The sequence below is a fragment of the Phalacrocorax aristotelis genome, chromosome 2 (genome assembly GCF_949628215.1).
Source record: "Phalacrocorax aristotelis chromosome 2, bGulAri2.1, whole genome shotgun sequence".
NCBI classification, from domain to species: Eukaryota; Metazoa; Chordata; class Aves; order Suliformes; family Phalacrocoracidae; genus Phalacrocorax; species Phalacrocorax aristotelis.
In genome coordinates this window covers 85,743,704-85,764,312 of record NC_134277.1, presented here as the reverse complement: position 1 = coordinate 85,764,312, position 20,609 = coordinate 85,743,704, and the positions used below count along the sequence as shown (strand labels likewise).

At 42.8% G+C, this 20,609-nt stretch overlaps 1 protein-coding gene across 6 annotated transcripts in view; it reads right to left on the bottom strand.

Annotated features, from left to right (window-relative positions):
- The window catches only part of MYO10 (myosin X), a 228,965-nt gene that overhangs the window by 26,041 nt on the left and 182,315 nt on the right, over positions 1–20,609 (bottom strand). For all 6 annotated transcript variants that reach the window (XM_075084235.1, XM_075084237.1, XM_075084238.1 and 3 more), the window contains 6 exons: positions 7,004–7,128; positions 6,731–6,845; positions 3,290–3,396; positions 2,064–2,273; positions 1,707–1,746; positions 382–1,284 (listed from right to left, as the gene is read on the bottom strand). In XM_075084235.1, coding sequence (XP_074940336.1) covers positions 382–1,284; positions 1,707–1,746; positions 2,064–2,273; positions 3,290–3,396; positions 6,731–6,845; positions 7,004–7,128 — 1,500 coding nt within the window. The remainder of the gene's footprint in view (positions 1–381; positions 1,285–1,706; positions 1,747–2,063; positions 2,274–3,289; positions 3,397–6,730; positions 6,846–7,003; positions 7,129–20,609) is intronic.

The following is a 20,609-nucleotide window of genomic DNA, read 5'->3' as shown; positions in this document are numbered from 1 at the left end:
AAATCAACTCCCCACCATGCTATCTGGTGCCCCCCCTCAAAACACACACACAGAGAAGAATTTTGCTTATGAGTTGCATCCAAGGCCATATACTGAGCTCCTCACCAAGTAACGTGCAGTTCTGCATTAAAACACATGGAACCATATCCTTGCACAAGCCTAGGACTGCAAGGAGCATCTGAGCTGCCTCTGACTAAGGCACTCACCCCAGTGGCATCTAGATGGCAACAGACAACTATGTCCATACGCAGTCTAAGCAAGTCAAATAACACAACATAGACATTTGTTACAACAGCTACAGTGACTGTGCAGATGCAGAATGGAAAAAAAAATTTCATAAGCACATATGAATTATTAGATAATAAAAACAATGATACTTACAGAAGACTGAGCTCCTTCAGAGCTAAACCGGTATGCTCCAGAGCTATTGTATGTCCCCACTGAGCATCGGTAGTCTGGTGACCACTGGCTACTGTGCGAATTAGAGAAGGTCACACTGCTACCAGAAGTAATAGCACCATCTTCATAATCGTCTTGGTCATAATCATAGTCTCCATCGGGAGAAATAAGTTCCACAGAATTTGGGGGTCTACACGATACATTTTCTGGCATGCAGTATGTGGATTCACCGCTTGAAGAGTTGTGGAGACTGACTGTATCATGGGCAGGAGGTATAAGCATGGTGTTGCTAGCAGCAGGAATTGTTGGCACCACAGTATCATTCATATAGGGATCCTCTTCTGAGGAATCATCACTTGTTCTGATGCCACTGGTCCTTTGATCAGAATGGCCATGCTCACTTGGGTTGGGTGAATCTTTAAATGCATCATCATCAGCTTCAAAGCCCTCATCTACCTCCTCCTCAGGATATGGCTGGCTGAAGTTAAAATTGGGCTTTTCACTGCAGGCATTTCCAGTCTGTTCAGTCAGCTCAGCAGGATAGCCGTTGCCCACAGAGAGAGACTTCTCAATGTTTCGGACACATTCATCAATCTCATCAAAGTTCAGAGATTCCAGGAACTCCTGGGCTGCTCGACATGCTTCGTCCTCAAGCCGCCGGAGTTCCTCATCTCGAAGCTGCTGCAGCCTCTGCAATGAAGCCTCTGTCAAGGACAGCTCCTGCTGCTTCTTCACGCGCTGCAGGTCTTCAATTTCTTTTTCCAGACGCAGGATTTCTTCTACCTGCCTGCTTTCTTTCTGCTTCTCCACCTCTTGCTTTAGCTCTGCCTCCTTCTGGGCTTTCTGAATGGCAGCCAGTTCCTGCTTCTTTCTTTCTTCTTCAGCCTGCATTCAAAATAAAATAAAATTAAAAAAAAAAAAAAAGCCTCCCAGTGCAAGATTTCTTTTAAAATTTATGTATTTCTAAAGCACTATGATCCCACCGTGCTGTTTGTTTGAAAGGATCCGTATCCCTATATCAGAAAGAAAAGGAAAGAAAAAGAAAAATGAAAGCGTGATTACATTTCCTCACAGATACTGGGAAGCTCAAGTATGTGCAGAAAGTTCAATCTTTGCCAGAAATTAAATGAAGCATGAGGTGAAAGAAATTTCCATGCAAACAACTGTATCAAGTTTCCTTTGGCTTTATCTGCCAACTCCTGTAATAAGTTTAGTTTAAATGCCACAAATGCCTTTTAGTTTTTTAATGGCTAGGTTGAGATACTCAAATAAACAGGACGTCTGAAAGCATTAAGAATATAATTTACCTGCTGGGCAAGACGCTCTGCTTCTTGCCTTTGTCTTTCCCTAAAAGTGAGGGAAGAAAAGAAGTTAGTAAATCAAGCTCAACATAAGCTCCTCACATACCTTTGTTGCTAGGGCAATAGCTCAACTTACAGAGATCATCTGCCACATGATCAAGACAGCCAAAAATAAGGTCACCAAGGATGTGTTTCTGAATATGAAACTACCATGCTAATACCATGCTAATAGCTACATGCACCTTTCAGCAAAAGAAGCAAAGGTTTCCAAAATCACTTGATCAAGACTAGCCTGAAACAAAGGCCACTCAGAGCAAAACCTAATATGGCACACAGGAGAGTGATGTAAACAGCATACTGCACCTTTCTTCCTCCTCTTTTCTTCTTTCCTCCTCCTGTCTCCGCTTCTCCTCCAGTCGCTCCCTGTAAATACGTCGAGCAAGCTGGCCTCTCCGCTGCTTCTGAAGGATTATGGCTGCTTTCTTCAGACACAGGAACTTTTTCCTACTGCAGAATGCTCTGTAGTTCTTCTGTATCACAACCACGTAGTAGAGAACCTTTCTATACCGCTTTCTGGAAGGGGAAAAAAAAAGCAAATTTCTAAGGAAACAAGGAACTAACGAGCAGTCGCGAGAGGTCATGCCATGGTGACCTGCAATAATTAGCCCATGGTAGTAAACCAACTTATTATTTCTAGCTCTCCGATTGTTTCCCCATTCTTGTTCACATTCTCCTCCCTAGGAGAGGAAAGAGATTCTCTCATTTCTATGACAGCTCTGTCTGTGTCTTCATTAAGGAAATGCACATTACTTGTCTTACATGTTCTTATGTCCCTGACAAGGAGATGCTAAAAGGAGAGCCCTGTGTGTGCACACATGCAGAGACAGAATACACATAGATGATCATCCCACGCCTCTGAGAAGAAAGTTCATGAACAGTAGGATAGGTCTGTCATTAAAAAAGGAATATAGCTTTTAAATTACATACTGGTCAGAATATAAGGCCAGAACTAATATATACATGAAGAGAAATTACCTCATTACGCAAATAAGTTTCCTTAAACTGCCCTCAACTGATTTGCAGAAAAAGCAGAGAAATGAACAGATGGGATGAGCAACTCTATCTCATTCATAACGCATGGAGCCAGGTAAACAAGTGAAACATTAATCAGTTACCTAATGTCATGGTTCTTTAAGAACCAAACTGATGAGTTTTATTTGCCTTCTCTTTTCTTACCATGTCAAAGCAAAGATAAAGCTGAATCTCAGCTGCTAACTTGGGGCAGCCCCGCTAGGTGCCATCCAGCTAGAGTCCCTACCATGGATCTAAGGCCATGATACAATTATATGGATACTGGCTGACCTCCAAACTTCCATACAGTCCTATTCATTATATCAAAACAATTCAAACTCCATTTTTATTCTTGGATCTGGCAAAGATACCAGCTGGTATTTTCAAAAGCCACTTACAGGATTTGGATGTCTGGTCCCTAGGAAAAGTTAAGAATTGTGCCAGAAGGATTTCACTCGATGACACCCCACACATTTATTCCAAAGCTTAATTATTAGTATTCTCATCTCGTCACTTACCGGGCTGCATAACCTAAGATGTGCGCTCGGATAATCATTGCTGCCTTGGTGACTTCCACCTCTCGCTGTTTCTCCAACTTGTGTTCCAAGGACTCCCGGAGAAATACCTAGACAAGAAAAACTCTGGCTTAAGAAGTTGCGGAGAGCATCATATATATATAAAGGACAGCCAGGGTGCTGCTGATGTCAGTCCAAGCAACAAGCCTCAGCTTTGAATTCAGAGACAAACATACCATTTCCTCAACAGAAAAGAAAAAAAAACAAGACATATTTCTCTTAAAAGAAAATACCTGCAGCTGATTCTCTAACTCTGGATTTCAGTGGGAAGAGCCTGATTACAGTAATGGAAATTTTAATTAGGAGCAGGGTTTTTCCAAAAGCAACATAATTACTGGATTCATTAAACAGCCTTTCCCACCAAAGAGTAACACAGGCCAATGAAATTTTAGGACTTAGCATGAACTTCCTGATTTTAGGGGCAGAAATACCACCCTAATAATTTAGTTGTTTCACAGTAACATCCAGCTTCACAACCCCTCGTAAGCCTCACTGCCTCAAATGACATGGCTATAAGCCTGCAGAAGTAAGCAGAAATGAGAGTGGTTTCATATTCGGGTTAACGCGACTGTTTTCCTGTCGTTACATGGGGAGACAGCTGCCGGGGCCAGACACCCCACTGCAGCACTGCAGCTGTCCGTCCTCCTGCAGACAGACCACCCCCCAGGCTCTTATCCAAGCGCTAACCTGGATCACTCGCCCAGGCTGCCTGCTGCCTCTTAGAGGCAGCTTCAGCACATGGCATTGACATACACTGAGCTAACCCAGCTTATTTTGCCTTAAATGACTTGAACTGCTTCTCCAGCCAAGCAGAGGCACGGGGAATGCAGCTTCCCTCTTCCACCTGCCTCGACGTACTGCACACTCACAAAGTGATGAGCTATCTGCTACCAGTGCTTTTTCCAGGTCTTCTCAACTTTTCCATTTTGAAGGCTAAGTCTGCTGGTATCAGCTATAGGTGGCAGCAGCCTGGCATGATGCTGGCTAAGACATGAGCAGCGGGACATAGCCCATTCAGTGACACTGATTATCTGGGACGAGAGCCAGGCTGCACACCACAATGTGGCGATGAGGAAAGTGCACGGATAGTGTAGGCTCTGCTACGGGAGGAGGGCTGCACAGATATCTAAAAGCAGGAACGCTTCTTTGAAGCCTTGGGTTTTCTCTTGCTGTGGGGGGAAAAAAAAAAAACAAACCACACAACAAAAAACCCCAACCAAACAAACCCAAAGCAAACCATGGACGTTTGGGGGTGTTCAAGTAGAAAAAAAGATAGTTCTTCCCCTCTGTGTTTAGGGGAAAAAAGTCCATCATCAAAGCCAAAGCAGCAGCACTCCTGAGGAAAGGCACAGTTGTGAGTTTTGAATGTAGCAAGAAAGGGACTACATTTTACCACAAACTACCCAACACTAGAAACATAAGAATTCCCACAGAAAGTCCCCGAGTTCCAGTATCTGAGTTGCACTGTGCAGCTCTTTCTGTACAAAGCTTTTACTCATGGAAAAAGCCTTTTCTTTCACCCAGTGGGCACTCTTTCTTTGCTCCACACACACTGGCTTTAAAAACACACCAAAATTCTGCTGCAGAAAGGCATTCAGCTACTTCCTGAACAAAAACGGATGGTAAGCACATGTTAAGTCCAGGCTAATGCCTTTTCCTGAGCAGGTGCATTGCAGCTTGAAATGTAGAAGACAAGAAAAATTCACACTTAAGCGAAATCATTGCAATGCTGTTATTACCCCTTTTAAATAACATGGGCAGGACAGTGCCCCGTCCCACGTTCAGTCTGAAACCAATGCCCTCTTGTTCTCTTCTACAATAAGCTGTTTATGAAGACTTTTACAAACGTGCACACAGCTCCTGGGGGGGAGGCGAGCCGGGGCTACAGTGAGGGAAGTTACAACAGAGCCCTGGCTCCTGCCGAGCAGCTGGTCAAAACAATTTTGGGTTCTCACAAATGAGATGCCAAAGCACTGTCCGGGGTCTGTGTATAAATATTGCTAATATACTACATCCGAAAGTATAATGGGATGCACAGCCTAGCTGTGTGGGTGAACACTTTCACTGCATTATTTGTAAGGCATCATCTACAAAAATGGGGTAAAAGATTACTTGAATTGCCATCAGAACATTTCAGATTCTCTCTCTCACAGTAACTCTAAAATGATCAAATCAACTTTCCCAATAGCATCTCTGAGACTCCTTAAGCATGCAGAGGAATGGAGGAAAGCCTTCAAAACTATGCAGCTGTCGGGAGAAGAGGATGATGAGGGGCGTTTCACACAAAAATCAGTCATATTTTACAAAATATTTCGTTCCACCCTATGGTAATGAGAAAGCTTTTTCACAATTCTAACAATTGATAAGAAAATGGCAAGTCTAACATGTAATTCAGCAAACTGTATTTCTGAATCTGTTTTTCATTCTGTCTCCACTACAGAAGCCCTGCGAGGGCCAACAGGAGTTGCCCAGAGGAAAAAAGAGAAAGCCATCTGCAGAGGCCTGGAGGATGATCCTTTGCAGTGATCACCTGATGTCTGTAACCCACACTCTAGTCCTTTGCACCACCTGTTTTTAATATCTAGGAAAGATCCTGCAATGGGGAATCTTCTGCTGAGTACACAATACTTTCACGTAATTTGTTAAGTCCAACACAAGAGCACAAATTCACAAGAAGGAGGGAAGCTCAGCACACAGCTGTTGGCCAAAATCAAACTTGCAAAATGAGCACGCAAAAACACCTGGATTGTTTCATTTCGCAAATTAAAATTTTCTTATTTTAATTAAAATAATTTGCATTTTTTTTTTGAATGAAAAAAGTTGCAGGCGAAGTTCAATTTGTCTGGTAGGACACATGTTGGGGTCTAATGTAGCTCTGAAAAAGACTCAAACTAGGATGGCAAACACACTTAGAGCTCAACTCTGCTACATGAACACTAGCTAAAATTCCTCCCCCCGATTTCAGCTACTGAGCAGGTATCACGCAGGTGGGTTTACTAGTGAAAGTGGAGCTCCCTGCAGAACAAAAGTGTTACCTCACATGCTCCATACTTCTAAATATGATAAAATCCGGCTTCCGTGTTTTAAGCTCTTATTCTCACCAGCACATTGACTCGTAAGCAGTGGGAGAAAATTCAAGGGGATTCCTTCTCCATGAGCGACATCACCAGTCGCTGTCTAAGGGCCTTAGACAGCAAATTCCCAGCACAACCATTAATTGTTGCTATAAGGGTTTCAAGAGCACCAATAGGCATGCGCAGCTTCTTTTAAGGCCAAAAGTAATTACCATTACAACTACCTCTCTGCAGCTGTGCAGCCTAAATCCTGTCCCCTCAGCTTTGTATAAGCAGCAGGCTCACAATATGCACAGTCAGATTATTTTACCTTATTTTTTCCAAGCTGCCATTCAGTGCTTGTGTTGTCATACAGACGAAGTAGGACAGCACACTTCTCATTTAAATCTTCAGGCAGAGGTAAGTTTCTCATGAGGACTTTATATCTGGCAACCAAAAAGTATTCATTACTTCGTTTAAGAGACAAGTTCTATTTTTGGCATATGCTTTTTTTGTTGTGAGATTTCCACTTTATTCTTCAACATGGGAACGTTGATTTGGTACCCATGACTCACACCTGAAGTGCACAAGTCAGTGGGCTTACCTTTTATAAAAGTCTTGAAAGGGCCTCCGGACTGGGAAGCCAGCCCTCCGAATCCTGACTGTTTCCAACATCCCAGAATAGCGCAGCTGGTTTAGCACCACTGTCTGATCAAACTGGTCTGGCATCTAAAACGAGCAGGTTCAAAACAAGGATTTTAATAGCAATGGTTAGAGATGTCAGGGGAAATAAAAAGGGCAAGGTATATGAACCTGAAATACACAAAAGCTAAAAACTAGCTACACAATGTTTTAAAGGACATCTGCAGTACGGAACATAAAAATATATCTACATGATGGAAGTAAAATGGTAGGTACACAATATAATTTCCATAGACACAACATTTATAGCTGTTTAATCCAATCAGCTGTCTTTTTCTATTTCTTGTGTATTTGCAGGCCACTGCTCTGCAGAAAAAGTGTCTGAAAGAAGCACAGGAAGCTAATAGGTCAACAGCTACAAGCTTGCTTATTTTGTTTCTGTAGCAACTGACTTTACATCCCATACGCAGTCCCCATATATGATTCCAAATCTTGAAAATACACAAACACGGTAGTGTGATTTAGAAAAAAACAAAACCAGAAGGTCAGAAAAGATTTAACTTTTACTGTTGTGACACCTCATCTACTATGGACAGGGACAGAAGTGGTACCTCAGATCTCAAATGGGCTGTATTTCGATTAATCTCTATTTACTGCTATTCTTAACAGCAGAAATATTTTCATCTGTAAACAGAAGAAAAAAATCTGCTTATCTAAAACAGGTTCCCTTTAGTTTGCATGCAGTTCTTTCAGCATCATTTTTCATTTAGAAAACAGATAACCACAGCTCCTCAGTCACGAAAACCTGCAAATACTGATGAGTATGTTCCTGCCCCCTGGGAGCCTCCAGAACCCTCTTGTCCCATCTCAGAGTCCCCCGAGTCACCTGTACTGCCACCATGCTTTGAGGTAAACCAGCCACAGCCACACAGAACTACTCAAGATAGTCGATAGATGGAAACATTCAAGATAGTGCTAATCACTACCTTGCAGAACGCCGGCAACCCCAATACCCAAATAACACCACATGTAAATACACCATTTAATTCAACAGCCCAAAAGTCCACTTCAACACACCAGCTGACCATCCTGCACAGTCATTTGCAGGGCTGGAGTACAGTGCTTAGTATTTTGCAAGAAGTTTGGAAGGCAAGGTCTCAAAGATAGAGTCAATGGTTTATAGAAGATTTGAAGTTCTTCAGCTGATGGAAATGACAGCAAGATCAAGCCCTGAACAACTGTAAATCAGAAGACTCTCTTGGTATTTATTAACTGGCTTTAATCATTCCTCTTGTGCAATTCAGCAAATGAGTGACTCCCCAAAATCTTAACTTCTCACAAGTTATTTCAGGAAGGCAGAGACTAAAAAGTTAATTAAAAATATCTATTCTAAACTCTTCCATCAGCGTCTTCATGCATAAAACAAAACACTGTGTGCCAATGATAACTCAGATTTGTTAATTAGGTAGCTTCAAGGGTATTCATAGATTAGCTTCTACTCCCTCCTTTAAAAGGCAAAATGTCTAAACCTGTATGTTGCTATACTTCCTTTCATTAATGTATTTCATGGAGCAGAGGTGGAAGACACCTCCGTAGGTGCAGCAGCCCTTCTGCACCAAGCTGTCACAGAGCCGCACGGGCAAATGCTTCCCCGGCACTCACTGTGCAAAAAGACCTTCCAACCCCTTCCTTTGGTGCTGGGGCTAAAATTCATATGGAAAACCAGCACAGCCCATCCCTTCCCCCACAGTCAATAGCACTGAACAAAAATGAAAACAACTCGTGTTTTAAAAAGTGGCCGGTCTCCATGGTGAGCCCTGCCCTGCCTGGGGTAATTAGCACTGCAAGAGGGCAGGACCTGATCCAGCCCGAGCGGGCGGGCAGGGGCTATGAGAAATTCAGCCACCACCAGCAGCTGCTTTTGCCTTCCCCGAGACGGGTGCTTTGCATCCCAGGGATGCTGAGGAGCTACATCTGCTCTGTGCCGCTCAGGACGTTTGTTACATTAACGACTCTGTTACAAATGCGACTTAACATTTTATTTCCATACCTGCATGTATAAAAAACTGATGTTCCAGAGGGGGTAAAAATGCCTTTGCAAATGATGCAATCTCCCTCCTTTTTCTCAGCTATGTGTTTAACTGGGATTTGGCCACCACTAGTAAACTACACCACAAGCAAAATCTTTGTATTTTGCTGAACACACAGTATGAATGCTTACAATAAAGGTACCGATACTGCCACGACTGGCATTGCCAACACTGTTTTCCTACAGCAGTCAGGTGTGTTAGGGAACTAGTCTTGCAAAGCTGCCCTTCGAAAGTCCACGGACACATCTGCCTGCTGTTTCTGTGCAGGTGGCTGATGATGCCAACAGGAAAGGGAAGAAATGAACACAGATGCACACATAAATCCCAAGGGAAAACATATTCACTTTTTGCCTTGTGTAACACAAGGCTGATGCGTGCCACAAGCAGACATGGGTCAACACATCTTTTTTTCTTTAACATGACACCTGTGTTTAGTCCTTTTACCCCGCTCATACTCATTGGCTCAAAAGGTGATGTCTTGGCAAGACTTGCAAACAAAACTATTTTTGATGCGCTGAGGTAGGGAGGCAGATGCACAGATGGCAGTGGGGATACAGCAAAGCCAGGCAAAATTTGGACGCGTCTCTCACAAGGCAGCCTCTCAGTTTGCAAGGGAGCACCTCCTGCTTTGGGAGCCAGATGGCTGCTGTACCACCTAATCCTTTTATTGCCAGCCCCAGGCATTTAAAAAGTCAAAAGTCGGCCACAGGGCTGGCTTGAAACCTCATGTTCCTTTTTAGAAAAAACTTTCGATTTCCATCCCTGTTTCGAGTCACAGAGGAAGAAGCAACATTTTCACAACCTCTTTCCAGCAACTACAGAAGTTAGAAACAGCCCTGCTCTGTCACCGGGACCTGGGATGTCACGCAGCCACCTAACTTCAGAAGCCTGCATTTTACAGAAAAGCACTGAAACACTGCAGGAGATGTTAACATGGTATCACAGCAGGGCAACATAAAGACCATCACAATTTTAGTTACATAAGCATACTCATTCACTCTACATTACTAGTTACTTTTAATTACTCACAGACACATCAGGCTATTAAATTGGAGGGTCAAATCCTGCCCTGGCATATCACTGGAATTACATCTGCAACAAGTCTGGCTGCTTTGAGTAAACCAAGGGTGGTGGTAAGGGATGTGCCAGACTCCCATTTTACACTTCGAATACAGAGTACCAGAGGATACTTCCCATCACCTAGGGGTTCTGGACTGAGCCATCACAGCAACTCTCCAGTCCTCACCAATGAGGAGAGCTGCAGCAAGTCAGAGAGGCAGCCGAAATCCTAAATGCTAAAATGAATCCATGGTTTTCCACATCTGATGAAAACAACCAGAAGAAGTAACAAGTACAGTCCTGTGCACACCACCACAGCAGCCAGCATATCCACCTTATGACTTACGGCGATACATTGCACCTCAGGTAGTTTTACTCTGTGGATGAAGAGAATTTCAGCCTCAATCATATAAACGTTTGCAGAGAAGGATAGCCTTAAGCACAACTTCTAGTCAGTAGGACTTAAAAAAATCAATTACATGCACATTTATTGAACCAGAGTACAAGGACTGTAGAGACCCGCTATTAAACTGCAGACACTTCTAAGACAGAGAATGATGACCACTTGAAGGATGCCCCGTGCAGCACTAAGGAGTTAAACCCATAAGAGTACAAAATCTCTATTCAAAGGGTTACCTATGCAGCTTATGTCTTGTATCTATCACTCATGTGTGCCTTGTGTCATGTCATGTCTCAATGTCTTGTGTCAGTCTTGTATCTTTACTTGTGCTCCTTCAGACTTTCTGCGGTAAGCAAGCTAACTTCTAGATTAATACCAATGTAACACAGGACAGGTCTCACCTCTGGGGTCTGCTAAGTTTTTACCAGTGTTGCTGTAAAAACTGGACTTGTTTCACAAATGAACACTTGGGAAGAAATTGTATTCTGTAGGAAAATTTCAGATAGACAACAGAGCCATAACTGTTTTTAAAACAATATGTCTTCCAAAATAAAAATTTGAATTAATTGCTAAAAGTAAGACTCCTGCAAAGTAAGATCAAATCTGTAAAAGAGAAGGCAACAAAAAAGGTGAACCGATAGTTTCCAAAATCATCTAAGAGATGCAACTGACTTCAAATCAACTCAATTTTCAAGAGATTCTTCACTTTTATCAAGGAATGGCAGCACTGAACCACTCCGACACGCAAAATAGTAGACAACAGCTAGACTCACGTGGGTCACAGCCACGTTAGGGCACTCAGCAACATCAATGTGAATTTAATAGCTACAAGTCAGGTCTGTTCTACTTGATAAAGGTGTTTTTTGTGGTGCACCCTTTCATAGCAAAACTTGCAATTTATCATTTCCTGAATCCAAGTCTCCACTGAATTTGCGCCAGACAGCAGTGAAGCCAAGGCTTTAATTCGACCTGCAGTCTCTTCTGGGGAGACTGGCTCCTTAAGCTGCTAAACGCTTGCTCTGATCTGTTGTGAGCCTCCTCAAGGGCAAAGCTTCTGCCTGAAATCACAGTTAGAAGCAGCCATTAGGACAGACATCTAACACCTATGCATAATTTTCATGATAAAATAATTCCTTAGATTACAGTCTGACCAAGGCTTGAAAAAACACCATCCCTTTTCCCTGGACAGCACCCTTAGTGGAGACCCCAAGCAGCCAAATAAAACACATAGAGAAGACAACATTTTTGTTCTGTGCATCATTTGCTCTGTTCAATCATGGAGGACACCTGACTTCCCCCTGCAGAAATCCTTCTTCCTCCCTGAACTGCTGGCTGCCTCAGAAGAGTAGAGGCACCATAATGACACATTACAGCTGCCTCATGAATTTTAGGCAGGCAGGAGGAACCTCACAGAGACATTATGGGGGGGAAAAAAAGTAAGAAAAAAAAAACCCCAGTTCCTTGTTTCTAGATTTCTCTGTGACAGCTTGAGTAGGACTATGTCAGCTTTTCTACTGTGTCTTAAAAGTGTTTCTTTTCCAGGCTTAGGAAAGTGTTTTGTGGAAGACATGTACAGACAGAGAAAGAAAAGATGAAAAACAGGTAAGAGGATGTGAAAAAGTAATTTTTTATTTAAAAGCCAGTAACTTTTCTTAATGTCTTAGTTTTGTAAAGCTGCTTTTTTACTCCTAAAATGAAGTCTTGGCCATTTTACCCTGGAGAAAGGCAGCAGAAATTAAAAAGAGGTCAGTCTTTCCCTTCTTTAGTGGGTTTTGAACTTGTTTTCGCATCCTAACATGTAGTGATATTTCTTCAGAAATAGGGAGACTTACTAAACGAGATCTTTCTGAAACAGTCCCCATGGCCTTCTGATCTCAGTTTCCAGCTCCACAAGTCAAAACCAATGCCAGGCTTTCCTCCCAGACAAATCTGAATATCTGTGAATAAATTAACTTCTAATATAAAATTAGCTGAACTGATATGAAAATTTCTGCATGCCCACTGTTTGCCTTTTTAAAATCACATTACTCTCAGCAATTCTAATCCAAATTTACTGTTCAGCAGCCTTTACTTGTGCAGAGGATTCAAGCCAGTAACCTGAAAGAAGTGAAAAGAAAACACCTGCACTTGCAATAGGAAAATCCACTGCAAAGCCAGGATGGGCAGGGTGAGGGCAACCTGCTTGTCAAATCCAGAGACTTCAACTGCAGTGCCATGTTGGTCACCCTTTTACCTCCATCAAACCATTTCATCCCGTGCTCTTCTAGACATAATTTCTGCAGTCGCTTGCACTGTGAACTTTGATGGCGTTGGCTTATTGAACAGTTTTAACCTCAGAATTGCTGAGCTTCCAGCACAAGGAGCATGAAAACCTGTGCACATCCTGTCCAAGGACCTGGATCTTCAAGTCGTGCTGACCTAAGAGCATCCGTATTTCAAGGAAAGAAACCCTCCACGGTCTTCCCCAGCATGCAGCTAGTCGTAACTGGAACAGATTCAGGTTAAAACACGACAAATTTGATGCCTGCTTTGTTTAAGACATTCCCTTTCTGTCCCGGAGTATTTGTGTCCACATAGACAAACACCATAAGAGTACAGGAGAATAAAACCAAAGAACATGCCACAGCTAAAAAGTTTATTTGGTATTTCTACTGTACGGCACTGGCAAGTCAAGGAATATCTGGATAAACCTGAAATAACAGTAAGTGTTTTGCATGTCCAAAGTTCTCCTGGCTTTTATCCACACATCCACCCCAAAACACCATAAAAAGCCTTTAAGAATTACTAACACTGCTGGTGGTAACTTGCTAGAAAAAGAGCCTGGGTATATTGCAACAACACTTGTGTCTCAAAAAATTCTGCTGCAAACTCCAGGCCAGATTTCACTGCAAACTCAGTAATGATATGCTGGCTCTTTTTTACAGTCTATACGGGTCTGAACTTGAAAGTACTGCATTTACCAACAGCAAGCGTTTACACAATTAGCTGATCTTCTCTTCAACTCCAACTACTGCATCTGACCTGCATGACTCATCTTCCAGCCCCAAGTGTTTCAGATAAGAGACAGACCTCAGAATTAGCCACTCTCATGCCACAGGTTAAAATTGCCCATGCTAAAAATAACACTGTATAGAAGGAACACTGTAATTTTAGAGTCTTTCCACTGTACCAAAACAGTCAAAGGAGGAGACTCAAAAAACAAATATGAAAATGCTTTTGTTTTTATATTCAGCCTGTCATACAGCTTACTTGACAAGCAAGGATATCTCAAGGGTATTTTTAAGACAACAACCTTGAAGCAGTACATTAGCACACTGACCATCTGAACTAGTGTTTAAAGATTTCACCTAGGTCAAGACACTGCTGAGCTAGGTCCATCTACAAAGCTGCTGTAGTCATATTTCAGGTCCTGCTTGTCTATATATAATGATAAGAGCTTCATTGTTGGAAAAAAGATGCTCACGTGTTTCTGACCAGCCTGCTGCGATTTCATGCTTTCATCAACTAGGATCAATAAACTTACAATCCTGGAGCTATTTAATCTACTTTTTATTATTCATTGTCACCAAACTCTTGCCTTTCAGAGTAATCTTTTTGTTTGGCTTGTATGGACTAAATACTATCCCCCAAGTAAACACACAACGGCCTCTTTGCGAACCTACCTTTCTAAAGGTATAAAGGATTTCTTCTAAATGAAGACAGAATTTGTGTATGTCTCATAAGAATTTGGCTACTTCAAATAAGCCCGGAGGAATGCCACCTCCTCAAAATGACAGTGTAATTTCTTACACACTGGTTAAAACTTCATGGAATAGGAATGATTTGTTAAAGGCACAGGCTTGAACACTGGAGCTATTTAAGTTTTCTAAGTGCATATTTCAAGCTATCTATGTAATTGCCTAAATTTTCAGCTGAAGTGAGCCCTTGTTGCCTGAATACATTATTCAGGGAGTCCATTGAAATGCACAGCAAGTCTCACTCACGGGCTGTTTGTCAGCCCTGTGAGACAGACAATTAAGAGCATTTGGGAGAAGAGGGATTTAAGGTTTGAAGCCTCTTTGGCAGAGTCTCACTGCACTGACAGAAAGTGTGACTTGCAGCATGGACCCCAGCTGGAACTTTTCATGGACCCTCCTCCTCCACCTGTGAGTAATCTGTTGCCATTTCATCTGAGGTCATCCTCACTAAAGCCTCCAGTCCCTGCAGACTAAACCCCAATCTGGCCTCATTCTCCCCACATCATGACCAGTCAGCAGGCTTCTCCTGAAGAAAATCAATCAGGCTGCCTGAAAGCCACAGACATACCATGAAGAAACATGCTGTGAGGTGCTAATTGCAAGGACAGATGTCCTTCCTAACTGACCCCACGTCAAGACAGCCAACACCAACATCACCACTGTTCATTACAATGGTCCCGAAAACAACTGCACACACTGCTCCATGTCTGCTGAGGCTGTATACAGACCAATTGCAGACGGTGAAACCCTGACCCTCCATGTCAGCAATGACATCAAATAACTTACATTGACTGAGACCTCACCCTTATTTTTACCTTTTTCTTTTTTTTCTCAAAATTTTTCCACTGTACTTTCAGTTCTCCATGCCAGGCTTTTCATCCACACCTTACAAGTTTTTTTGTTACTTGACAGTTTATTGGCAAGCTGGGCATCTAAGTCCTTTTCTATACTTAAAAGCAGTAAATCATGTTTTAGGATGGTTCCTCTACCATTATTTCTTCAGGTAATGATGGTTAATATCAAGCATTTATTCCTGAAAGATATGAAGTTTCGTCAGGGGACAGAAAATTAGGATGAAAATACTTCAGAGAACCTGTTTAAGATGAATTTCATCTTGCATGGCCAAAACCTGACATAGCTGTAAAACCTTTTCCTGTAAGAATCCATGTAAGAACCTAATCCTGTGTACTTCCAATTACTTGTAGCAACACTGTACTAGGTATCTCCCACTTGAATATGTGAATCCCTCCATGTAGCTAGTTCTCACTGAAATGCTAAAACAGTATCACTTCAGCAGTACATCCTGAAATAGTATTGCAGATAACTTTGATCCACATTATCACACCCCTCTTTGCTTTCCCTGGTGACACGAAACTGAGCAACCGTTTTTTGCCTGCAGCCGCATACAGGGGGAGAGAGGATACAGGGATATTGCCTTCTCTTCCCTGCTGCAGGTAAGTAGAAAGGAGGAGGTGGAAGAACCTCACTTCCAGCCAACTGAGCTTGCGATGCCTGGGTAGAGGGAACTAACATCGCACTCCACAGAGGGACAAGAGACATCAACTTGTGGAGCACAAGGAGAGCAGAAGAGGACTCTAAATCCAAATCTCACTTTATTCTCTGCTTGAGTCCTGGGCATCCACCTGCTGCTTCTCTAGATCTGGTCGCACCCTATTCTTTCAGGGCTGCACACCTGAATGCCATTTACATCTAGATACTCTTCTATTTTGAGGCATTGCTTTAAAAGTGAATACTAAAAATACTTCACAGGTCAGTTTAGTGATTTGTGGCCTAACCCTGTGCTCCTCAGCTATGTGACTGCTACTGAAATGTTTTGTCCAGTTTTGGAGCACAATAAAGGAGACCGCTACACTGGAAACCATTTAGATATGAGCCATGAGACTAAAGATCTGAGTAAAACAAAGCAGTAAGGGATTCAATGAAAGCCTCGAGGAGCTCATCAATGAGAAAGCTGAGAGGCCTTGATAGTAATCTGGGAGTAGCTATACCAAGAGCATACATTCAACAACAATTTTGAATATACAGCAGATAAAGACACAAAAAGCTGAAAATAAAGACAGATAAAGACATAAAGAAATGAAAATCAAAGCCAGACATAGCCAAACCAGAAGACACACTTTTTTCTCACTGACTGTGTTCATTGGAAGAGCTTACCCAAGGTGGTGGGACCGTCTAAAGCCGCCAGACACTTCAAAGAAAACACAGGACGTCCTCCTTCTTCGAACAGGCATTAATGGTTTCCTTACAGTTTGCCATGCAGCAGGTTAGGATAAAAGACCTAACAAGTCCCCTTTCAACACTCCAGTTGTGGAAAAAAAATACTACTTCTATTTATTTGAAGAAGCTCAGCGCTGACTTCTGTAACCTTTGGTACTGGGACTCCCAAAGACCGACTGCACCAGAGAGAGGAGCAAGATGCACAGCTACTGGCCTGCAGCGCCTGGTGCAACCCAGAACCGCGCTTCCCACATGCAAGCTTCGCTTTGGCAGGAAGCAAGTTCATTACTTATGCAAGTATTTGGCGGTCCAGCAAGGGAAGTTTGGCTGAGATTTTACTGTGGCTGACTGTGAAGACACAGGCTGCAGCACTATGGACTAGCTTAGATTAAGTCATTACAAAGCCTTCACACAGTCACCACGAAATAGTAAAAGACTCCTCCACATTTATCAGCTCCCATTGTTAAAAATGGGAAAAGCCCTGCAACAATTACGCATCTCGTCTCTGCAAACTATAAGGTTTAGAATAATAAAGAAGTTTAAATTGTCTTTAATTGATTCAAGTGTAAAGTGTAGTGTTTGTTGTATGGCCATGAGGGCCAGCAACTTCCTAGACAGAAGTCAAAATCAGATTCAAGCAACATTAAACAGTTGGCACTTGACTGCACCCCTTTTTCAACACTCAGGGCACAAGCAGTTTCTCCTTCTCCAACGCATTTCACCCCTGCACATGGTTCATTCCCTCCGTGGCCCATAAAAGACGCCTACAAAGCACAAGGCTGACGTAACACGCAGACTTGCTGCTCAGTGCTTTCTCAAGCAAAGAAACGTTCCAGTGCAATTCCTACGCCGAAAAACGTGGTTTTATAAAATTGTCTCCTAAGAAGCCCTTTCTCCTCTCCTTCCTGTATCAAGCCTTTTGTGTTTGAAAGCTGTAATGGGAAATCAGCCAGGCTTAAATCACAGCTAATATCTGATACGTGTAAATGAGGAACGCCACAAAATATTCAGCGCGACAGCTTTGGGTTGCTAGGACACCGGAGGTCGGGCAGCACTGAAAGGGCACAGTATTCCCACCCTGGCGCAGGCACAGGGCTCCATTCATGGCAGAGCTGCTGCCTCTGGGCTGCTGCCTGCAAGAGTGCTGCGACCGGCCCTCCCGGAGCACCCCAGCCGCCTGGCTCCCCCGGGACCCCGCACCGACCCCTGCCAGAGCGGCCAGCACACAGGGCCCTCTGCACCAAAAATGCCCCATTGGGCTGCACACAGTCCTTGCTGTTTTTCATCACTACCGAGGGCTCGCTTCAACCTGGGGGAGCCCAGGACACTGTGGGGCTGCCCAAGATCTATGCGGCAACAGACTTGCAGTGGGCGGTCTGGGGATCTGCTTTACTTTTTAAAATATGAGGAAACGTATAACGCTGCACTTAAGATACTTTTTAAGTCTAGAGGGGGGAAATTCAAGTTTACAGAAGGTGATGGGGATCCCCGTGATCAGCACAGATGCCTACCTGGCTGACAGCAAGAGCTGTGTGACTTCCCAGATAAATGACCCAGCTCAACCCCATGTAATCAGTATGTTAATTACTCTTATATCTTATATCTCAGCATGTCTCAGATAGCATCAGTCTACCTTTGGCATTTTTCTTAGAATTTGGTCCTTTGAGCTGTTGCTCTTGTATCCCTACACATTTTTACATTACAAATTCAGGACTTGTCTTGCAGATCTGTAAGCCACTAGATAAGCGGGTATCAAGATTAGTGAAACATGTACGTGTGTGTGTTTGCAGGGAAAGGACAGAAAATGTAATTCTTTGTTCTTGTGTACATTCATTTCACAGAAAAAGGCAACACACGTGTTCTCCTTGGACTGCTTCGTTATCACACAGCAGTTCTGTCCCATCCCCCCATTAAGAGTTAGAAAGTCTCCTGCTCAAGTCCTTTGATGTTTCTGAGAACCACATCAAAATAAAATTAGATATTTCTAATAATTCTGAGATTTCCATCCTAAACCAAACAAAAAGCCCCTTTACTGATTTCTTCATGTTTTACATAAACACAAGGTGAAGGAGCTCTGCAGGTCACGGCTATCTGTGCTGCCACAGGGGCCACACTGAAAGCACAGGTGAGTCAACATCATCTTGGCTAGAACAGCAGGCAGCTCCTGTGCTTCCTGCAAGCATTGCCAATAATCGCATTTGGTAGAGCAAAAAAACTTTGTCATCTCATTGCTATAGATTATATATTGTCAGCCATTAACACCTGCAATGAGAGTCACCATATATTTTTCCCCTCACAGAAAAGTTGCACAAACTACTTGTTTGTTCCAGCTCCTATACTTCTGTGAAATTGGAGTTAACTTTAGAGGAAATTAACTTAGCAAATCTATTAGCATGGTGCAGTTACCATCCAAAATGGATGGCAAGAAACCTCCCTTAACACCAGTATGGTTATCAAACTAACTATTAACTGACCTACTACGCACACGCATGTCCAGAGAAAGAGAAAAAAAATTAATTTTAATGGATGGTAAAATTACATCAGGACCTAATTCATTTAACATTCAACCCCCTTCTGAATGATTTAATTGTGATGCCACTGTTCATCTATTTCCACAAAGTCTGCAGAATTTACAGGCAGGGACGCTGGTCAATGGCCTTTGTCTCTCCAAGGGAAGTTCCATCTTTCCTTAGTTACATGAAGCACACACTTAGTTGACTCTATCTATTTTTAAGATGATCCTGTGGAGAAAAGTTCTGCCCTTACTTATGGTTTTACAATCTGCTGCATCACATTTAAATAAGAATATGGCTTTTCCTGCACCAGAAGTGGATTTTTTCTGTCCCTCTTCCAGATTTTCTGATCATGGTGAAAAGACACGGTTGAAAGTGCTGACATACCAGCACTACGTTCTCCTGGGACTGGCCAGCAGCATGGACCCCACACCACTGGAGCAGCAGATGTAACAAGTCTTCCCTCCTCTTCTGCACAGACAAGTCACAACTTTAGGCCAAATACACAACTGCAAGGGAGCTGCACATATGCCTCGCTCCTCTTCAAAGTTGTGTGACAAGAGGGATGGCGGCTCCAGATACTGTGTTACATGCTGCCCAGCACATCCACTTGGTTTTAGCAGCCTAAGCCCAATAATAAATTAAGCAAAGCACTGAGATGTGTGCTTAGAAATCATGGAGGCCAATGAGGTGTACATGCCCTTCAAGAATCTGGCCAATTTGAGACGCGCTAGGTTGTGCACAGCAGTGGTCACAGGGAAATGGCAATTTTGGATGCCTGAACAGCCACTTCTCCCCTGAGAAACTCCTAGGTTGGCTTAAATATACAACAAAACATAACCCTTAATGTTTGAGTCAGAAAGAGACACTGAAGGTAGAATCAGCTTTCTTATAAGTTTTCTTTTTAAGTGTTAAACCACTTGTAACAAAAATCATCATTTCTTCCTGTGAAAGACTACTTAATTAATGAGGCTGGGCACTGTTTCTTTTTGGCTAAATATGCACAAATGGTGTGTCTGGCAAGCTACAGATGGACGTACTTGTCCTTTTCATGCTGAATCTGGGGTAGCCATTCATTCGAGAACACCAGTATGGCAGAGGATTTGGCATTTATCTGCTTTTCTGAAAGTGGATGTCTTCTCTCAGTCCATGTACTTTATCTCTGCTTGACTATTAAAAGTTTTGAGACCCCCAAAAGCCCCTGCTTACCACATACTTAATGTTTAAGATTTCTAGATCTATAGACAGTAAGTTTCAAAAAATGCCACGATAGATCTTACCATGTAAATGGTGGAAATATAACATAGCGCTACAAGTTTGGTGACAAAGCTCACCTTTTCTGCATGGCACATTGCACAGTGCTCACAGGCTATCCAAGGTGGCAGCCAAAATAAAAAACTTCCCAGTGTCCCGAATGATTTACACGGTGTAGTGGGCTTCTTGGCTCACCAGCAACTTGACAGACCTGAACAGCGTGTATGCTTACCCCGTGCTTGGGACTGAACAACGGAACTAATACTGTCCACAGAGC